Consider the following 14,890-nt stretch of genomic DNA (forward strand, 5'->3'; position numbering starts at 1 on the left):
GTTAAAAAATGCAGCAACTAAGCACTCAGATTTGGGGCACTATTTATCAGGGAGAGCTACACTGAAAGCTGGCTGAGTGATTCATTTTGTTACATCTCCAGATATTATTCATCTCCAGATATTATTCAGCAGAAGTGAGCCCGACTCTCAGCTGATGCTACCACAATTCAAAAGAAATTTTTCTCCTCGCCCGGAAACAAAACACTTCTTACGTTGGGACTGGGAAACCACTTTAGCCCGGCTGCGGCCTCGGGTATCCGCAGGCGTTGAGGTGACACTTGTGGCACTGCCAGAGCTCTGTCTCCTTGTACGAATCCGACCTGGAGGAATGCAAAGACAACAAAACTGTTAATAGGTTTCTTCCAAAGGCAGCATCAGCTTCTAAAGCACCACCTGTTCCATGCTTGCAGTGCTGCTATCCACAAAACTAACCAGGGTACAGGAAAAAAAAATTAAAAGGAGAGGCAACTTTCATTAAACTGGCTGATGATGAGAGTGAAAACAAGTCCAAACGTCTACAAGTCTGAAAACTTTTTAGCTTTCTGTTATGCTATCAGCCAGTTTAATAAAAAGAACATATTACCTCTCTAAAGCCTTTGCCTCTGTTCTGTAGTAGCTTCTTTGAAGTTCAACCACAAAACTGACAGTAGCCTAAATGCCACTTCCTATATTAAAATTATTACTTTCAGAGAAGGCGATCACCCTTTCGGAGATGGGCACAGCAGATGCAGCCACAAATTCCATCGCTGGGATTTCCAAATAGCAGCTCAGCACTTTACAGCCTGCTCTCCATGTGCACGCCAGTGTGTATCACTGAGAGTCTGCCAACACAGCCTGGCTACACTTTTATTTCAGGCTCAATTTTCCCTGCTGTTTACAGATCCCTCGCATTTATACCTAGATCAGTGTAACTTGTAACGGTGAGTCTCATTTAACACAATCAACATCGTGGAAAAAAAAGATTCCATGTGCCTGCCCTTTCTTTAAGCAGAGAATGGATATAAAGTCTCAAAGTGTTCTTGGTCCTTTTTCTGTCCTTTCCTTATGAAAAAGCTACAGAAATTTGAGCTCGTCCAGCTCACGAGGTCATCAGTTCATCCCCTTCCTGGGGCAGGGCTCTTTCCTACAGAATGTTCTTTCCAGTGCTAAGGTTCAATTATCTGTCTCTAGCTAATGGGAAAGAAATGATAATTAAGAGTAACACAAAGAAAGCCTCCACCAGCACTTTTCAACAACTCAGTTCTCAGCCAAATCTGAAGCCGTTTCTCAGGACTAATGCCAGTGCTACCCTGCATTCAGAGGATGATTTCAAGTTTCAGGCAAAATAATAAAAGGGAAAAAAACAACAACACAAACACATAACAGGTAAGAGAATAGTCTTGACAACTGCACCCACCAGTTACAGATATGTATCTCCCACCCTTTGTCTCCACCATAAGCAAACAGAGAAACAAGAACAGGGAGATGTAACTTCCCACCCAAAACCACGGAAGGTACACATGCAGAACAAGACAATGGCAAGCAGCCCAGGCTGAACAGGTTGAGAGCTCTGTTCCTTGGTCTGAGCTCTCAAAATATTTGTAACACTTCCTGTGAGTTTCTGACAGACACAAGGTGACAAGGAAATGTGTAGCTCTGAGAAGGAAGCCTAGACTTGATTGCAGGAAAAAGGCCTGAAGTACTTCATGCAGCACCACCAGCGTCTAGTGTTAAAAATATCAGCAGGCTTCCAGAGCTGTTACAGCGAGCTAAGGTGCAGTGAGCCAAGACACAGATATCTGCATTCACGCCACTGTTTGTAGACACAACAGAAGAAATGATAAGCACAAAGCTGGGAAGACACCAACAAATCACTATTTAACCACTGGCTCAGTCAAGTTCTGAGCATGTCCACATGGAGGCCCAGGGATGATGGGCCTGGCTGCTAAGGCACTCCTACCAACAGAGCAAGGCGGCAGCTCTCCTCGGCTCCAGGACATTAGCTGCCCCTTGCACATGGCCAGCCCGATATACAGCCCTTTCCTGGCCCATTCCTGTCCTTCCCAGGTTTCACAAATGGGCAGCTACACGCAGATGAGCAGTCACGGTGTGCCTCGCCATGAGGCGCACACCCCAAATCCCACCACAGGCCTCAAAGACGCGCACAGGGAAAAAGCAGAAAGCTGAACAGGCCTAAATTCATTACAGCTTTCACAGCAACACATAGCAGCACCGTGGTTTCACACACATGTGCTGTAATGCTACAAAGAGTGTGACAACACAATACACGGTCACCCTAGAAGCAATTAAATTCTTAGAGTCTATGGCATAAAGCAAAAGACAAGGAAAAAAAATCTCAAAATCATGTTCGAATTCTTCACACAATTACAAAGAAATAATGTCACCTGGTATCACTCACGTATTCCTTGAGACCCGAATTGCTAATGTACGTTCTGATTTGTTAGTTTCCAACTGTTTTTAATACAGCTGTTTAACCTTACTTGCAGCATGCAAGTGGTTCAAAATGATTAATTCAAAGATACTTATTTTTAAATAAGTTTCTATTTTTTCCCTATCCAAATACAGCATTAGCTGTAAAACAAGACCAAATGGAACTCAGAATTGCTTTAGGCAAATCTGTATGAGACAGAAACACGGAGAGGGACCTGGGATGTTTCATACATTAACTTCTGCTCGCATGTGCATGTACCAACCTTAAGTTAGTCTTTTGACATCCAAAACATACTTGCTTTACGGTAACGTAAAATGAATCCATAGTTAAATGGCTTGAAAATCTCAAGGTTTTTAACATATGCTATTCCATGTATAACATGCATATATAGTTGTTCATCTACATAATACAAATGTCTTTATTATGTTCCCTTAAGCATTTCATCTGCAAACAAGAGTCTGCATTCATATCCGGAAGTTACTTGCACACAGGAATATCTATCTATGCATCTTTATTCCTATCATTCCACCACAAGCTGAAAAAATAATTTCAGGCAAGACTGGAAGTAATATAGCAAAGAGGTTACATGGGCGTTTTGTTGTTAAATGCAAACAAACACCTCCCCTCCCATACACTTTGCCTTCAGTGGGGTTTGTTTCCACATCTAGCTCAAACCACAGATGGAAAAACTCGTTATTTCATAACTATAATTTTTCTGCTCCTTTTAAAAAGATTCCTTTATCCTGAGAGCAGCAGCACAGCAGAGGAACAGATAAAGACTGCCCCAACTAGTTTCCAAAAGCACTGAAGTATTGCCATTTAAAAAAGCCTTTGATCTGAATTTGACATGCGACACTTCGCTGGTACAAAAAGCATTTTGAAAGACCCCATAAAAATGCTTAGTTTTAAGAATTCATTTGTGTTTTGTTTTTAGAGCTTTTTTTTTCCTGTTAAAGTTACTGTCATTTTTACAGCAATTAATGGATCAGAATCAACTTTGAGATGGCTAACATACGCTTAAATTTAGGAAAGTCTTCTTTTTAAAAGAAAACAGCAACAACAGAAGAACAAGCAAATAAACTGTGATTTTTTTTAATTATTATTTTTTATTTTTGCATTACAGAAGGCTTCTCTTGGCAGTGCTGTTCTAAGCTCCTCCAGGTAGATAGCACGGCACCTCTACCCCAGCTCTCAGAACAGACACAGGCTTTGTGAGATCCAACCTGTATACTACACTGTGAAGAAAATGGCTTTCAAATACTCTAGAAATGGTATATAACAGCTCCATGACTGAGTTTAATCAGTTCCATGCTGTGAATAACGATGCCTACAACCACGGAAGTTACATGTAGAAGCACTGGGATGGCAATGGTATCTCCATGAACCAGTTAATGCATGCAAGTTCTCAGCACAAGGTTTCTTCCCTACTTGGAAAAAGAGAAAAAAAATCTGAGTCTCTAGGGCCCACCAGCTGTACACGTCAGTTATTGGTGATACATTTGCAAATACACACAATTAAAAATATGAATTGTATGTAACATCTGTAAACAACCCCTTTTGCTATGGTGTGGGTTTAATTTGTATTTAGCACAAATCCAACATTACTTGTACAAAACCAGACTTTGCACTAGTTTCCTGAGACGCACTCTACCCTTACCATAAACCACCAGTATATGCTGCTTTTTAAAAAAAAAAAAAAAAAAAAGTCTGCCAAAGCAGAGTTAAAGGAATGACAGTGGCACCACACTGCTCGACACCAATAAGCACAGGGAACCAAGCCAGCACTTCCAAAGACCAAAAGAAGAAACACACTACCCTAGCATTTCAGTTTAAGTTAAGTTGTTCAGTCAAACCTTTGAGCCAAGCCCTGTCCTTGATGACAAAGGGCTTTAAAGCAAAGAAGAAAACAGGATTGGTGACTTCTTAAAAGTGTTATTCCTGAAGCCTTTATAAGGCTTTAGATGTTCAATCGCACAGATAAGCTCTTTAAGCCTAAGTTATCTGAAAACTATGATATATCAGAAAGATTTTATTTCCTTTCTGGTGAATAATGAAAATACTAAGTATTGTGCCACTGTTTCTGGAAATTGCTGATTTGTTTTAAACTTAACAGTCCTGGGACAGACCAGCATTTATGTTTTGTTTTGTTTTTTTTGGAAAGGCTCATTTGAAAGGCATTTTTATGCTCACTTTGAGAAAAGTTGCACAGATAACAGAAATGCTCTGAACCATTATTATGTACTGAAAGTCAGCATTACACACAATATTTAACTATTCCTTTAAAAACTGTTTTATGATAAAACAAGCAGAAATTTTTCCGAGGTTTCCTTTTAATTGGGTATAACAAACATGGACGCACAGCAGCTACTTGCATGGCACTAGCTGTAATACCCAGATCAAAGCTAAAAAAAGGTTTAAAAAACTAAAAAGGTTTGGATCTTACAAGCTTTGTGCCTACAAAACTCTTAATTAAGTTCCTGAGACACTCATACACGAAGGGTCTGGGCAATCCAGACATAACTGTGCACTGCACAAAGACACAGCCTCACAGCATGGTGGCAGAAGACCTACGCAGATCAAGGCTGTGCGCAGGTTCACGCTACCTTCCTACAAGAAGTGCATTTCAGCAACGTTTGACATTTGGGTTGACACTGCTTAAAACCAAAGAACCAGCACTCGGCTCTTAGCTTGCCACTGGCATAACCCACTTCAGTCTTGCTCCTCTTTTGAGACGCCTGGCTCAAAAACAAAGCACTGAGGAGAACCGAGGGCAAAGCAGATGGGAACTGCCAAGTTAGCACAATGCTGGCTCCCAGCTGAGGGGAAGGTGCAGAAGTTTTACACTGCTGCTAGGGAAAGTCATGATGGGAAACAGACTGCAGATTAAATGTCAAGCTGAATTACACAACAACACGGATTTATTCTTTAAGTAGCTAATGGTGACCTGCAAAAACACAGGGATGACTCCTTCCTGCAAATGGAATTCTTGCTTTCTGTTCGAAGACCACCTCTAGCACACATAGGTATTTCCAGAGCTTGGTGATCCTTCTCTCCTGCCCTGCCTTCCCCTGCTTCATTGATTTTTTATGTTTATGTCGAGAATATAAAAGTTCTGCCTTCCCTACAGTTACCTACAACTCTGAAAGATCAGAGTTGGCAGAAGAGCATTCTCAGCCTTCACCTGAAGGAGGCACTGAATGTTGAACAAAAGGCTGCTTTTCCCTCAACTGTCTCAACAGACAGAAACAAAGATGATGAAGAGTTTCAAACAGTGATTAAACTCATCCTTCAAGTGCTCTGTGGCTGCTACGTGCCCTGTTATTATAATCCTCCACTCCTCCCCACCACAAGAGAATCCTACAGCAAAAGAAGAGATGAGATCTGGTATTTAACATGGAGGGAGTGAAAAACAATTTGTGAAAGTTCATCTCGCAGCTTTCCCCCCACAGGTGACTTGCTGGTTTCTATTACAGACTTTTACAAATCCAATCTGCTGCCAATGCAGATGAATTGAAAGAAAGTTGCTAGAAAAAAAAACCTTTTGCATGACAACAATAGAACATTTAATGAACTAAATGAATTAATGAACTAAAAATAAAGGTATGCCAGAGGACGGCTACTGGAACAGGCTTCCACAGACATTGTTAGTCTAGGAGAGGATTTGTGAGTTTTGTGTGCTAGTTCAGAAGATTCAGAACATTCAACATTGCTATGTTAGGCCAAAACCAGAAAACTTTGAAGACTGTGGGGAAGGAAAGAAGTGAAAAAGAAGGGTTAGCAGTGAATAAAAAGGCTAAGGATTGCAACAACTTGGATCTTTCATCTAATTTGATGATGATTTAGAAATACAGGTGTTAAGACCAACTCCATGTTCCTTATCACTGACAGATCACAAACCATAAGCACTTGGGAATGATTCTGAGCCAGTTCATCTTTAAACACTAAGATCGAGTACCAGTTCTGAAGATGGCAGACACCTTTCCCTCCAAATAATGAACCAGTGCATCAGTAATAGGAAGGAAAAAACAAAAACACGTCACAACAGCACAGTGGCACTTCTCAGAACACCACATCCAAATACAAGCAGCCATCAAGGATACGAACACAGTCCCACAAAACAGTAATAGATCCCTTGAAAAGAGATTTGCAACAGGAAACAAATGGGTTTGTTTGGGGGGAGTTGTCTTCATTATGTGTTGAAGGCCTTCTTGTTTCCAGTCCCTGTCTACCTCAGAAAAAGCAATTTTCCAGTGATCTTTTTTTGCTTGAGAAGTAAGAAATAAAGAACAAGCTTTGACAAAAAGCCAGATAACCAGACTGGGAGGCCTCCCAGACAAGCAGGCTCGGTGTTCTCAAAAAAAGACTTTCCTCCAACTGTCTTAGTTGTAAGCCATCACACTCAGACAGTTAACAATAAAAAAAAAGAGTGAGCTCAGGTTTAAAGAGTTTGACTAAATATTCCTTCCCTAGAGATCATTGTTTACTGTCCTCATTTTTCTGCCATGTGATCATCTCATTCAATTCTCTTGCTGCCCAGGCTCTTCCTGAAAGCGTTTGGCAGTTGAGACCTGAGCTTTGGATGGAAAAACACAGCAAACCTTTACATGTCGTGGAGCAAGAAAACACAAGCCCTGTTTTTTTAATCTGTGCACAGGTCACCTTCAACCAAAAGTGCTGCTTTAATTAGGGAGACCCACATACAACTTTGTGATCAGGAATCAGCCATAAAAACTAAATAGTGCCATTAATAGGGAGGAGCCTGAAGAGAAAGTGAAGATCACCCCATGGCATCAAAATGAGCAGGACAACCATGCAACACTTCATGCACGTCACCAGTGAACATGGATGAAAATCGGGTAACACTTTGAGAACAGGTAGGGTGGTACGACTGCAGACACACCTCAGTTACACAGAGAGACTGCTTACCCTCAGTTTTAGTGGTAGTACCATCTTTAGGCAAATTAAAAAAAATAAGGAAAGGGTTAATAGGGATGAATTAGTAACAGCAGCAGAAGTGGGCACTATAAATTAGCTACAGAAGTTTGCAAAAGAATTAACATAATTAAGGAAATGAAAAAATTTGAGTAGCAAATCAAAACTTGATGCATTTGAAGAACAAGGCTACAAGTTTTTCCTTCCAACAACATATCTAACCCTTTGTCAGACCCCATTTTCTTCATTTGCCTCACCATTTCTCTCAAGGAGACACACAGGTGACAAATTTCCCTGCTAGCTCAAAAGGAAAGAGACTCCTTTAGGAGCAGCCATGCATTACTTAATGAAATGCAGTGCATTTCCTGCTTTTCTCCTTCAGTACATTAAAGATTAAGACTAGCACTGTAAACGGTCACCTGGCTTCAAGGACAAAGCCATCTTTAGTATTTTCTTCCCCCCTTTCCTTTCTTCCTCACAGCATAAGATGGTACAAAATCACTTTTGTCACTGAAGCAAGGACACAGCACAACTAAAAACGGCTGCTTATTGAAGTTTTGAATGCACACCATTAAGCAACCAACTCCAACGTCTGTATTGAGTTCACTGCAACGCATCTAAATCTTGAACCAAATATCAACATGCAATGTAAAACAGAGAGAAACATGAACTTGTGCATCAAATACAACCAATACATTTAAGACATGGTAAAAGACTTCAGATATAAAAACAACATATTTACAAAGGGAATCTATAGAAAGCATCCCTATGTAATTCACCGGGCACTTAATCTGACTGAAGACCCAATGCTGAACACTACGGAGAAACTACTTTTCAGCTGACTCAGTGAAGATATCGGCACAGCTTAAATCAAGACCACTGATTTTGATATCTACTAGGCATCTGATTTTTCTCCCTCTTGTAAAGGTAAATCAATGAAAACTCTGGAATTAGATTAGCATGAAACCAGCAGAATGAGAGATTACACTGTGTCTGTCACTGCCTTGCATTTCCTCCTTCAGCAAGTTGGCAACGTCATCTCCAGGAGAGAAAATGCAAACTTTGTTGTAAGAAACACTGGGAAGGTATCTGACAGTGATATACAATGCTCTAAGAAAATAATGGCAGTAATCCAGAGAGTCAGCAGAAGAACAGATACTTATATCCTAAGCACATGGTGAAATGGGAAAGCCTGCTTCTCTCTCTGCTTCTACATCTTTTTCTCTTTTGCAAAACAAAGTAATCAAGCTCAGCTAAGATGTACTATTCAAAGCATAAAATAATTCATGGAAAACCAGTTTCAATGAAGGAGGAAGGAGGGAAGAGAAAGGAGAAAGAGACTGAGACATGTTAAAAGCAATGGAGCGGTAAGAAATTTCCTCAACAGCATCTGCTTTTCCCCAGAAAGAAGAGACAGCAACTATCAAAGCAATAGAAAATATAAGATGTTGCTGCAAGTCAGTTCCTATGTAAATTTTTTGCTTAATCCCAGAAGACAACAGAATGCACGCTGATGCTGTTGGCCATATCAGAGATATGTCCTTCCAGTTCCAGAGTTTTATATTCCAATCAAATTACCTAGGCACTGCCTGGTAGTAAAGAAAGCTAACTGCAACAGTAGAACGTATAGATTTACCTAGTGATGCATATGAGCCTGGGGGCAAGGCTGCAGCAGAACTGAAGGGGGTAGATGCTCCAGAAGATGTCACTTTCGACTTGGCACTAGCTGCTGCATTCACATCAACGTCACTGCGGGACCGCTGCAGAGATCCTGGTGTTGACACAGATTTTGTACTTACTGTAGATGCTGCAGATGGGAGTGGGAGACCCAGAATAAGGAAGATTAATTTTTTGAGCTGTGTTCTTCAGGGAAGAAGCTCTGTGTGTCAAGCAGTTTAACGTACTATTTTTAACACTCTTTACTTTGCACTGGAATATTTCAACTAAGAATGCTTCATCAGGACAACATGGGCTTCCGCACAGTGCCTGCAAAGATATTTCAATGCTGACCTGATGCCAGCTCCAAGAACTTTATTAGACACTAACCTAAATGCTGAGATCACTGCTGGTTGCCAGGCCAGCAATACAGAAAAACTCAGCTACAGTACCCATCACCTGCTTGTGAGTTGCTTTAACTCAGGTTCTGCGCTTTCCTGCAAGCTTTCCTACCTGCCTTCCCAACACCTCATTTTCTCATGAGGACCACTGTTCCCAGCACTTTTTAATGTTTACCCTCTTAAGCATAATACTTGTCTATTCAGCTGCAAGCAGACATGCATTTGCAGGCACAATAAAGTAGGCATACTTAAAGGTATACATAAAGGTATCATCAGCAGAGTATACTGATAGGGCTAGAAGGTAGCTTACCATCTACTAACAAAGCTTTGTCTGTAATGTGGTATATTAAAATTTACTACTTAGATTATTATATGCATTTACTTAGGATAGTACAGCTGCCTGTACTTGTCAGGTATATAGGCTTGGGTACATGAATCAAGAGAATAAAGATGCCTATTAAATAAGCAAGCATTCATTCTTACATATTCCCTTGCCATTGCACATAAGTCTTCTATGAAGTAACGTCAGCCACTCTTGGCTACACCTGAATATTCCATCTGATGTTAAAAACAGACTGGCAAAAAGATATAATTTAGCACTGTAGGACTTTGTGCAGACTATGCCTCCAATAAGTGCTGAAACCACAGAAAATAAATGAGAGAAAAGCTGAATGCACCAGTAGGCTATGCAGCTCTATATACTAGCATCAGCAGAAGTTAATCCCAGCTATTTCACAGCTAAACATATGTTGACTACAACTTTGAAGGCTTTTTAGCCTTCCCTTCAGGTGCAGACAATAACAGGTTTACCAGCTTTCAAAGGCATTATTACATCAGAGGTTGTTGTACAAAAAGGGGTGTACAACCCAGAACCAATTAAAAAAATTACATAAGGTGCCATTTTTTAAGGAGCAGCAAAGTTGTCCCTTGCACAATGCAGTACCAAAAATTCTCATTCTACTTCGTTGCATTTCCTCAGCAACACCTCACCATATTTTCAGCTACTGCTCTCACCTCTCGATGTAGTACTTCCAGTAGGACTTCTTTTGGCAGACAGTGGACGGCTAGAAGTAAATAAAAATATTTATTAAAACAAAGCTGGTATTTCACAATCAGCAGTAATAGTACTACTCTGTTCCCTCGATACATACTGACAAAGCTTATTGTGTAAAAATAAATATAGCACCACCATAAAATTCTTTACAAATGCACCAGGAAAAAATTATTATATTACTTGAGCAAGAAGACTTCTTTAAGAATGCTTTTTGTGGATATAAAGAGTTGTGTTAATGTGTTATGGGTATTTTTCATATGTGTCTAATGCTTCCACTGCAGACATTTGCAGATTATCTCTTCAAGAGAAGCTAGTAATATGAATGTTTCAGAAAAGTTACATACTGATTTTGCAATTACAACTCAAAGTTAGATTAGGTATTTTTTCCTCTTGCACAGGAACCACCTCTAAGTAACGCACCTATAAGATGAATGCTAAACAAAGAATTTCAATCCAAGCTTTGTTTTCAGCCCATCTGAAAGGAATAGCTAGCAGTGTCTTCCGAGCACAAAAAGCACACTAAAAGTTATTGATGGTGTCAAGATAATTATTATTTTTTAAGCCAGTAATGGAGTTTTTCTGCACTTTAATATAGAGTTAACTAAAAAAAAAATTTGACACAACCAAGTGTTGAGGCCAAATGAAGACCAGATGAGACAAGCATAGCTCAGAGTACCCAAAGCAGCTCCCCTGAATTTGAGGAAGCCATGGTCATCTCTGCAGTTCTTTAGACCAAGAGAGGTAGTGATGCTGAAAGACTTACTTGAGACTCTCCTGGGAGCTGGAGGAGGAGCGATCTGATTGTGGCAAGGACACAATGCTGTCAGAGTTCTTCAAATGCGACTGCAGGGCCTTCTGGTAGGAGGACTCCAGAGTGTGGTACAAATGCTCTGCCTCTCGGCTGAAGTGACTGTGGAAACCCCAGTAACACCTAGAAACGAGGCACAGCGCTAGTAATATTTCCTTGCCATATTTTAATGGTCACTGGAGCACAGGTACAGTCAGAGCCTTTTCCACTAACAGCATTAGCGGGCTCATTAGCTTATTCATTTCAGTCTTCTACTGCCTCCATGATGTACTTCAGACACGTTGCTGAGTAGCACAGTGGACTGGGGGAACAACCCCAGAGAAGACAAAGCAAACGAAACCAAGACGCACACCATTTGTGACTTTGTGAAAACACAAGTAGTCAAAAAAGCTTTAAGAGAAAGGAAATTGTTGTATCTTTGTCTGTCTAATGTGCATAGGAGATAGACCCAGACTAGACCCATAACTAGCCTGATGCTAGTTTGAGACTAGGTCCTCAAAGCTACTCTTAAAACAAGCCAAAAGCAGAACACACATGCATGGGCCTGGTTCAGAAAAAGCACCAGCAAGTATTTCTTAAGTTTAACAAGCAGTTCTTATATATGTTGCAGAGACAGATCTTCTGTAGTGAGCTGAAGCTGCTGATTGTCTTTCGTGAAGAAAAAGAATGAGATGCTCCTACAGACTTCCAGTCAGTGTCGTGCTGAAAGTAAAAGAGCATTTCAAGATGAGGGAAGGAATTCCTCTCTGGAACAAATCTCCTGGCTGATGCTAAAACACCATTCACTCTCACCACAAAGGAGATGAAGGCTCTCAGAGCTTTTCAGGAGGCAACTAATGGGCAGTTTAAGAGCGAGACTTGTTAGCTGAAATGAATCAAGAATTGTTTGTATGTGCCAGTCAGTCCTCAGAGAAGTCACATGCATTCTCGCATTACTAGAAGGAAACAAATTTGGCTCCCAATCAGCAACACCTAATCAAGAAGCATGTGAAAAGAGAATTAAGCTTGCTCTTTAAAGTCTCATGCCATTCTCCTTGCTCTCTGTTCACCTTAACTAGTCACCTGCCGTGAAGTCTCAGTGCATACCGTGTTTTTCAGTGATGCACATTTTCCCTTTCAACAGGATCTAAACAGTCCTACCATGAAATAGCTCTGTTTATAACACGGCATTTAGATTAACAACATTTATTTAGTGATTTAACAGCACCCTCTTTCTGAAAAACGTTCCTGTCATCTTCTGTTCACAAAAATACGATGGTAGTATAGCAGCACAGTACTTTAAGTGCAAACACATCATTGGAAATGCAAGAGATCTTCAACAAAAGAAAAATGCAAACGTAGAAGTTTCCTATAGATATGCACAAAGATCTTATTTCCATGTCAAGATATTTCCTTAATTTACAATACCATTTAGCAATGTACTAGCACAGGGACTTCTGTTTCAAGTGTAGCAGATGACCCAGTCTTGCACACAGGTCAAAAAGAAAACACTTAATAGCATTGTTGTGCTAAGTAGAAGAAATCTCAGTTAAACCCAAGCATCTCAAACATCAAATGACAAAGCTACTAGTTATCAACACTAAAATCTTGTATTATAAGCTCAGGTACATATTGTACCTGCTCAGGCAGGTGAAAAGACAATAAACAACTAGAGAACGAAGCAAAATAAGCACCGCTAGAAACCAGGAAACAAATACATAACTGAGCCTTATGTGATCACTTCACATGACATCTCCTGCTAAGACCACACTCCCTCAGCTTTAATGAAGTGTTAGCCTCATCTGCCAGCAGAACATTGCTTGTCTGGACTTAAGTTTCCGAGATGCAACACCTTAAACTCGCAATATATGGGTATAGAAGGGGAAGAAAAGACACCAGTAGCTTCTACTTACTTTCTTGCCTCTATCCTGGCTTCAGAGTCTGCATCATGAATTCCCTTCTTTATCGTTTCAGCTAACACTGATATGTGTCTGAAATAAGAAGGAAGCATTATCCAAATGTGAAAGATGAAAATCACAGAAAGAAGTGCTACACTTACAAACAAACAAATAATGTGATTTTGCCTCAGTCTCAATGAACAGAGTTCACCACATCCTCCTGTTTCCATGCAAAAACCTTTGGAGCCCTGATTTACGCTTCTAACCCAGTTTGATTTCACTCACATTGTTGAGTAGGAAAAGGCAAGCAGCATTCTTCATAGAACGGTTTTTAGTTGGTTAGTTTAAACTATTTGGGTGTAAAAATACTCTCTTAACCCTTAAAGAGTTTGGGCAGTCCAAGGGATAAGGAAACTGGACTGTTCCCAATTGTATCCCCAACAATTCCTTCCACTGTTCATTAGTGTGAACTGCTGTACAAGCCTGAGATGCTCCTGCTAGATGTGTAGTAGCCTTTACCTCATCATCTCACTTTAGGGTGCAAATCTATTAAATTCATAGATTCATTCAGACAGGTGTTCCAGGTGTCTCCATAAAGAGATTCACTCAACTCTGTCTGCCAGAACTACAGGGATGAATAGCATGCGTGTACGTGTCGGTACTTTTATTACCACAAAAATCTCTGCTACATGACAATCTCAACTCCAAGACTGTCCTTTCTACAGGCCTAACCTCCCCAGACATTAGTATGTGAGAATCAACCTGCTTACTTGTTTTCAGAGCTTACCTTTCTAGGGAGTGAGTTTGCCACTCCTGCAGCAGCAGGTCTAAAAATTCAAAACAGCGCCTGAGAAGAAAAAGGAGAAATGCTGAGTTCTTTTAAGTTAAGAATCACCCTGAATTAGCCATACCTGCCTCTGCACAGCAGCAATTGTTTGTTATGACGCTGTTTGGGACATTAGATTTCAGTAAAGACCCCAATAAAAATAGTAACATCTCTATAAATGCCATCAATAAACAACGTAATTGGAGTCACCTCTCTACAGAGAGTTCTGATGAGAGGGTTTTACATAAAGTAACAAAAACCCCCAAATCCTGTTTCTTCATTATACAGGACAGATGTAGAAGATCCAAGTTAATCCTTCTCAGTACCCATTAGTTCAAAACTTCATACGGTAACTTCATGTTTAGCTTCTCTGCAGTTTCAATCTCCCTTCCTCATTTCAAGAAATGAAGGCATTTGTGTGCCGTGACTTTTTTCAAGGTTTGTTACTGAATTCATCAGCTTTTCATTTAACAAGAAGAAAATTAATCTGTATGGCACAGGCAAGAATCTCCAAGTGAGGCAGCTGGACTGGAGCACGCTTGGATTCTAAATGCAGAGAGGATCATTAGCACATATAGCTCAACTTCTGGATGACAATTACCACTGAACATTACTTCTGCTGACTGACTCGAATACACATCACTAGAAAGCTAAGTAGTAGGGAAGAGAAGCACACCTGTAAAAAAAACTAATATGACATTATGAACAAGTACAAATATTAATTTAAAGAGCATTTCTTTGAGGATAAGTGTCTTTTCTTATCTGCAGTGCTGTGTCTTACGCAGAACAGCTGACTTTGTATTTGATCCCAACTCACGGGGCAGAATGAGGTGCATTCTCTGCAAAAATGTCTATAACAGACCTTTTCATAAATAAAAACAGATACATGAACGTTATCAAAAAGT

At 40.2% G+C, this 14,890-nt stretch overlaps 1 protein-coding gene across 9 annotated transcripts in view; it reads right to left on the minus strand.

Moving 5' to 3' along the window:
• CLASP1 (cytoplasmic linker associated protein 1) overlaps positions 1-14,890 on the minus strand; it is a 149,345-nt gene that overhangs the window by 71,009 nt on the left and 63,446 nt on the right. For 5 of the 9 annotated variants that reach the window (XM_068687479.1, XM_068687476.1, XM_068687472.1 and 2 more), the window contains exons 15-20: positions 13,947-14,006; positions 13,175-13,252; positions 11,238-11,405; positions 10,435-10,484; positions 9,000-9,170; positions 213-320 (exon numbers count right to left, since the gene is read on the minus strand). In XM_068687479.1, coding sequence (XP_068543580.1) covers positions 213-320; positions 9,000-9,170; positions 10,435-10,484; positions 11,238-11,405; positions 13,175-13,252; positions 13,947-14,006 — 635 coding nt within the window. Of the gene's footprint in view, positions 1-212; positions 321-7,357; positions 7,382-8,999; positions 9,171-10,434; positions 10,485-11,237; positions 11,406-13,174; positions 13,253-13,946; positions 14,007-14,890 lie in introns of all 9 variants that reach the window. The other 4 variants (XM_068687474.1, XM_068687473.1, XM_068687475.1 and 1 more) reach the window with 1 other exon arrangement.

The sequence above is a fragment of the Anas acuta genome, chromosome 6 (assembly GCF_963932015.1).
Source record: "Anas acuta chromosome 6, bAnaAcu1.1, whole genome shotgun sequence".
Lineage (NCBI taxonomy): Eukaryota > Metazoa > Chordata > Aves > Anseriformes > Anatidae > Anas > Anas acuta.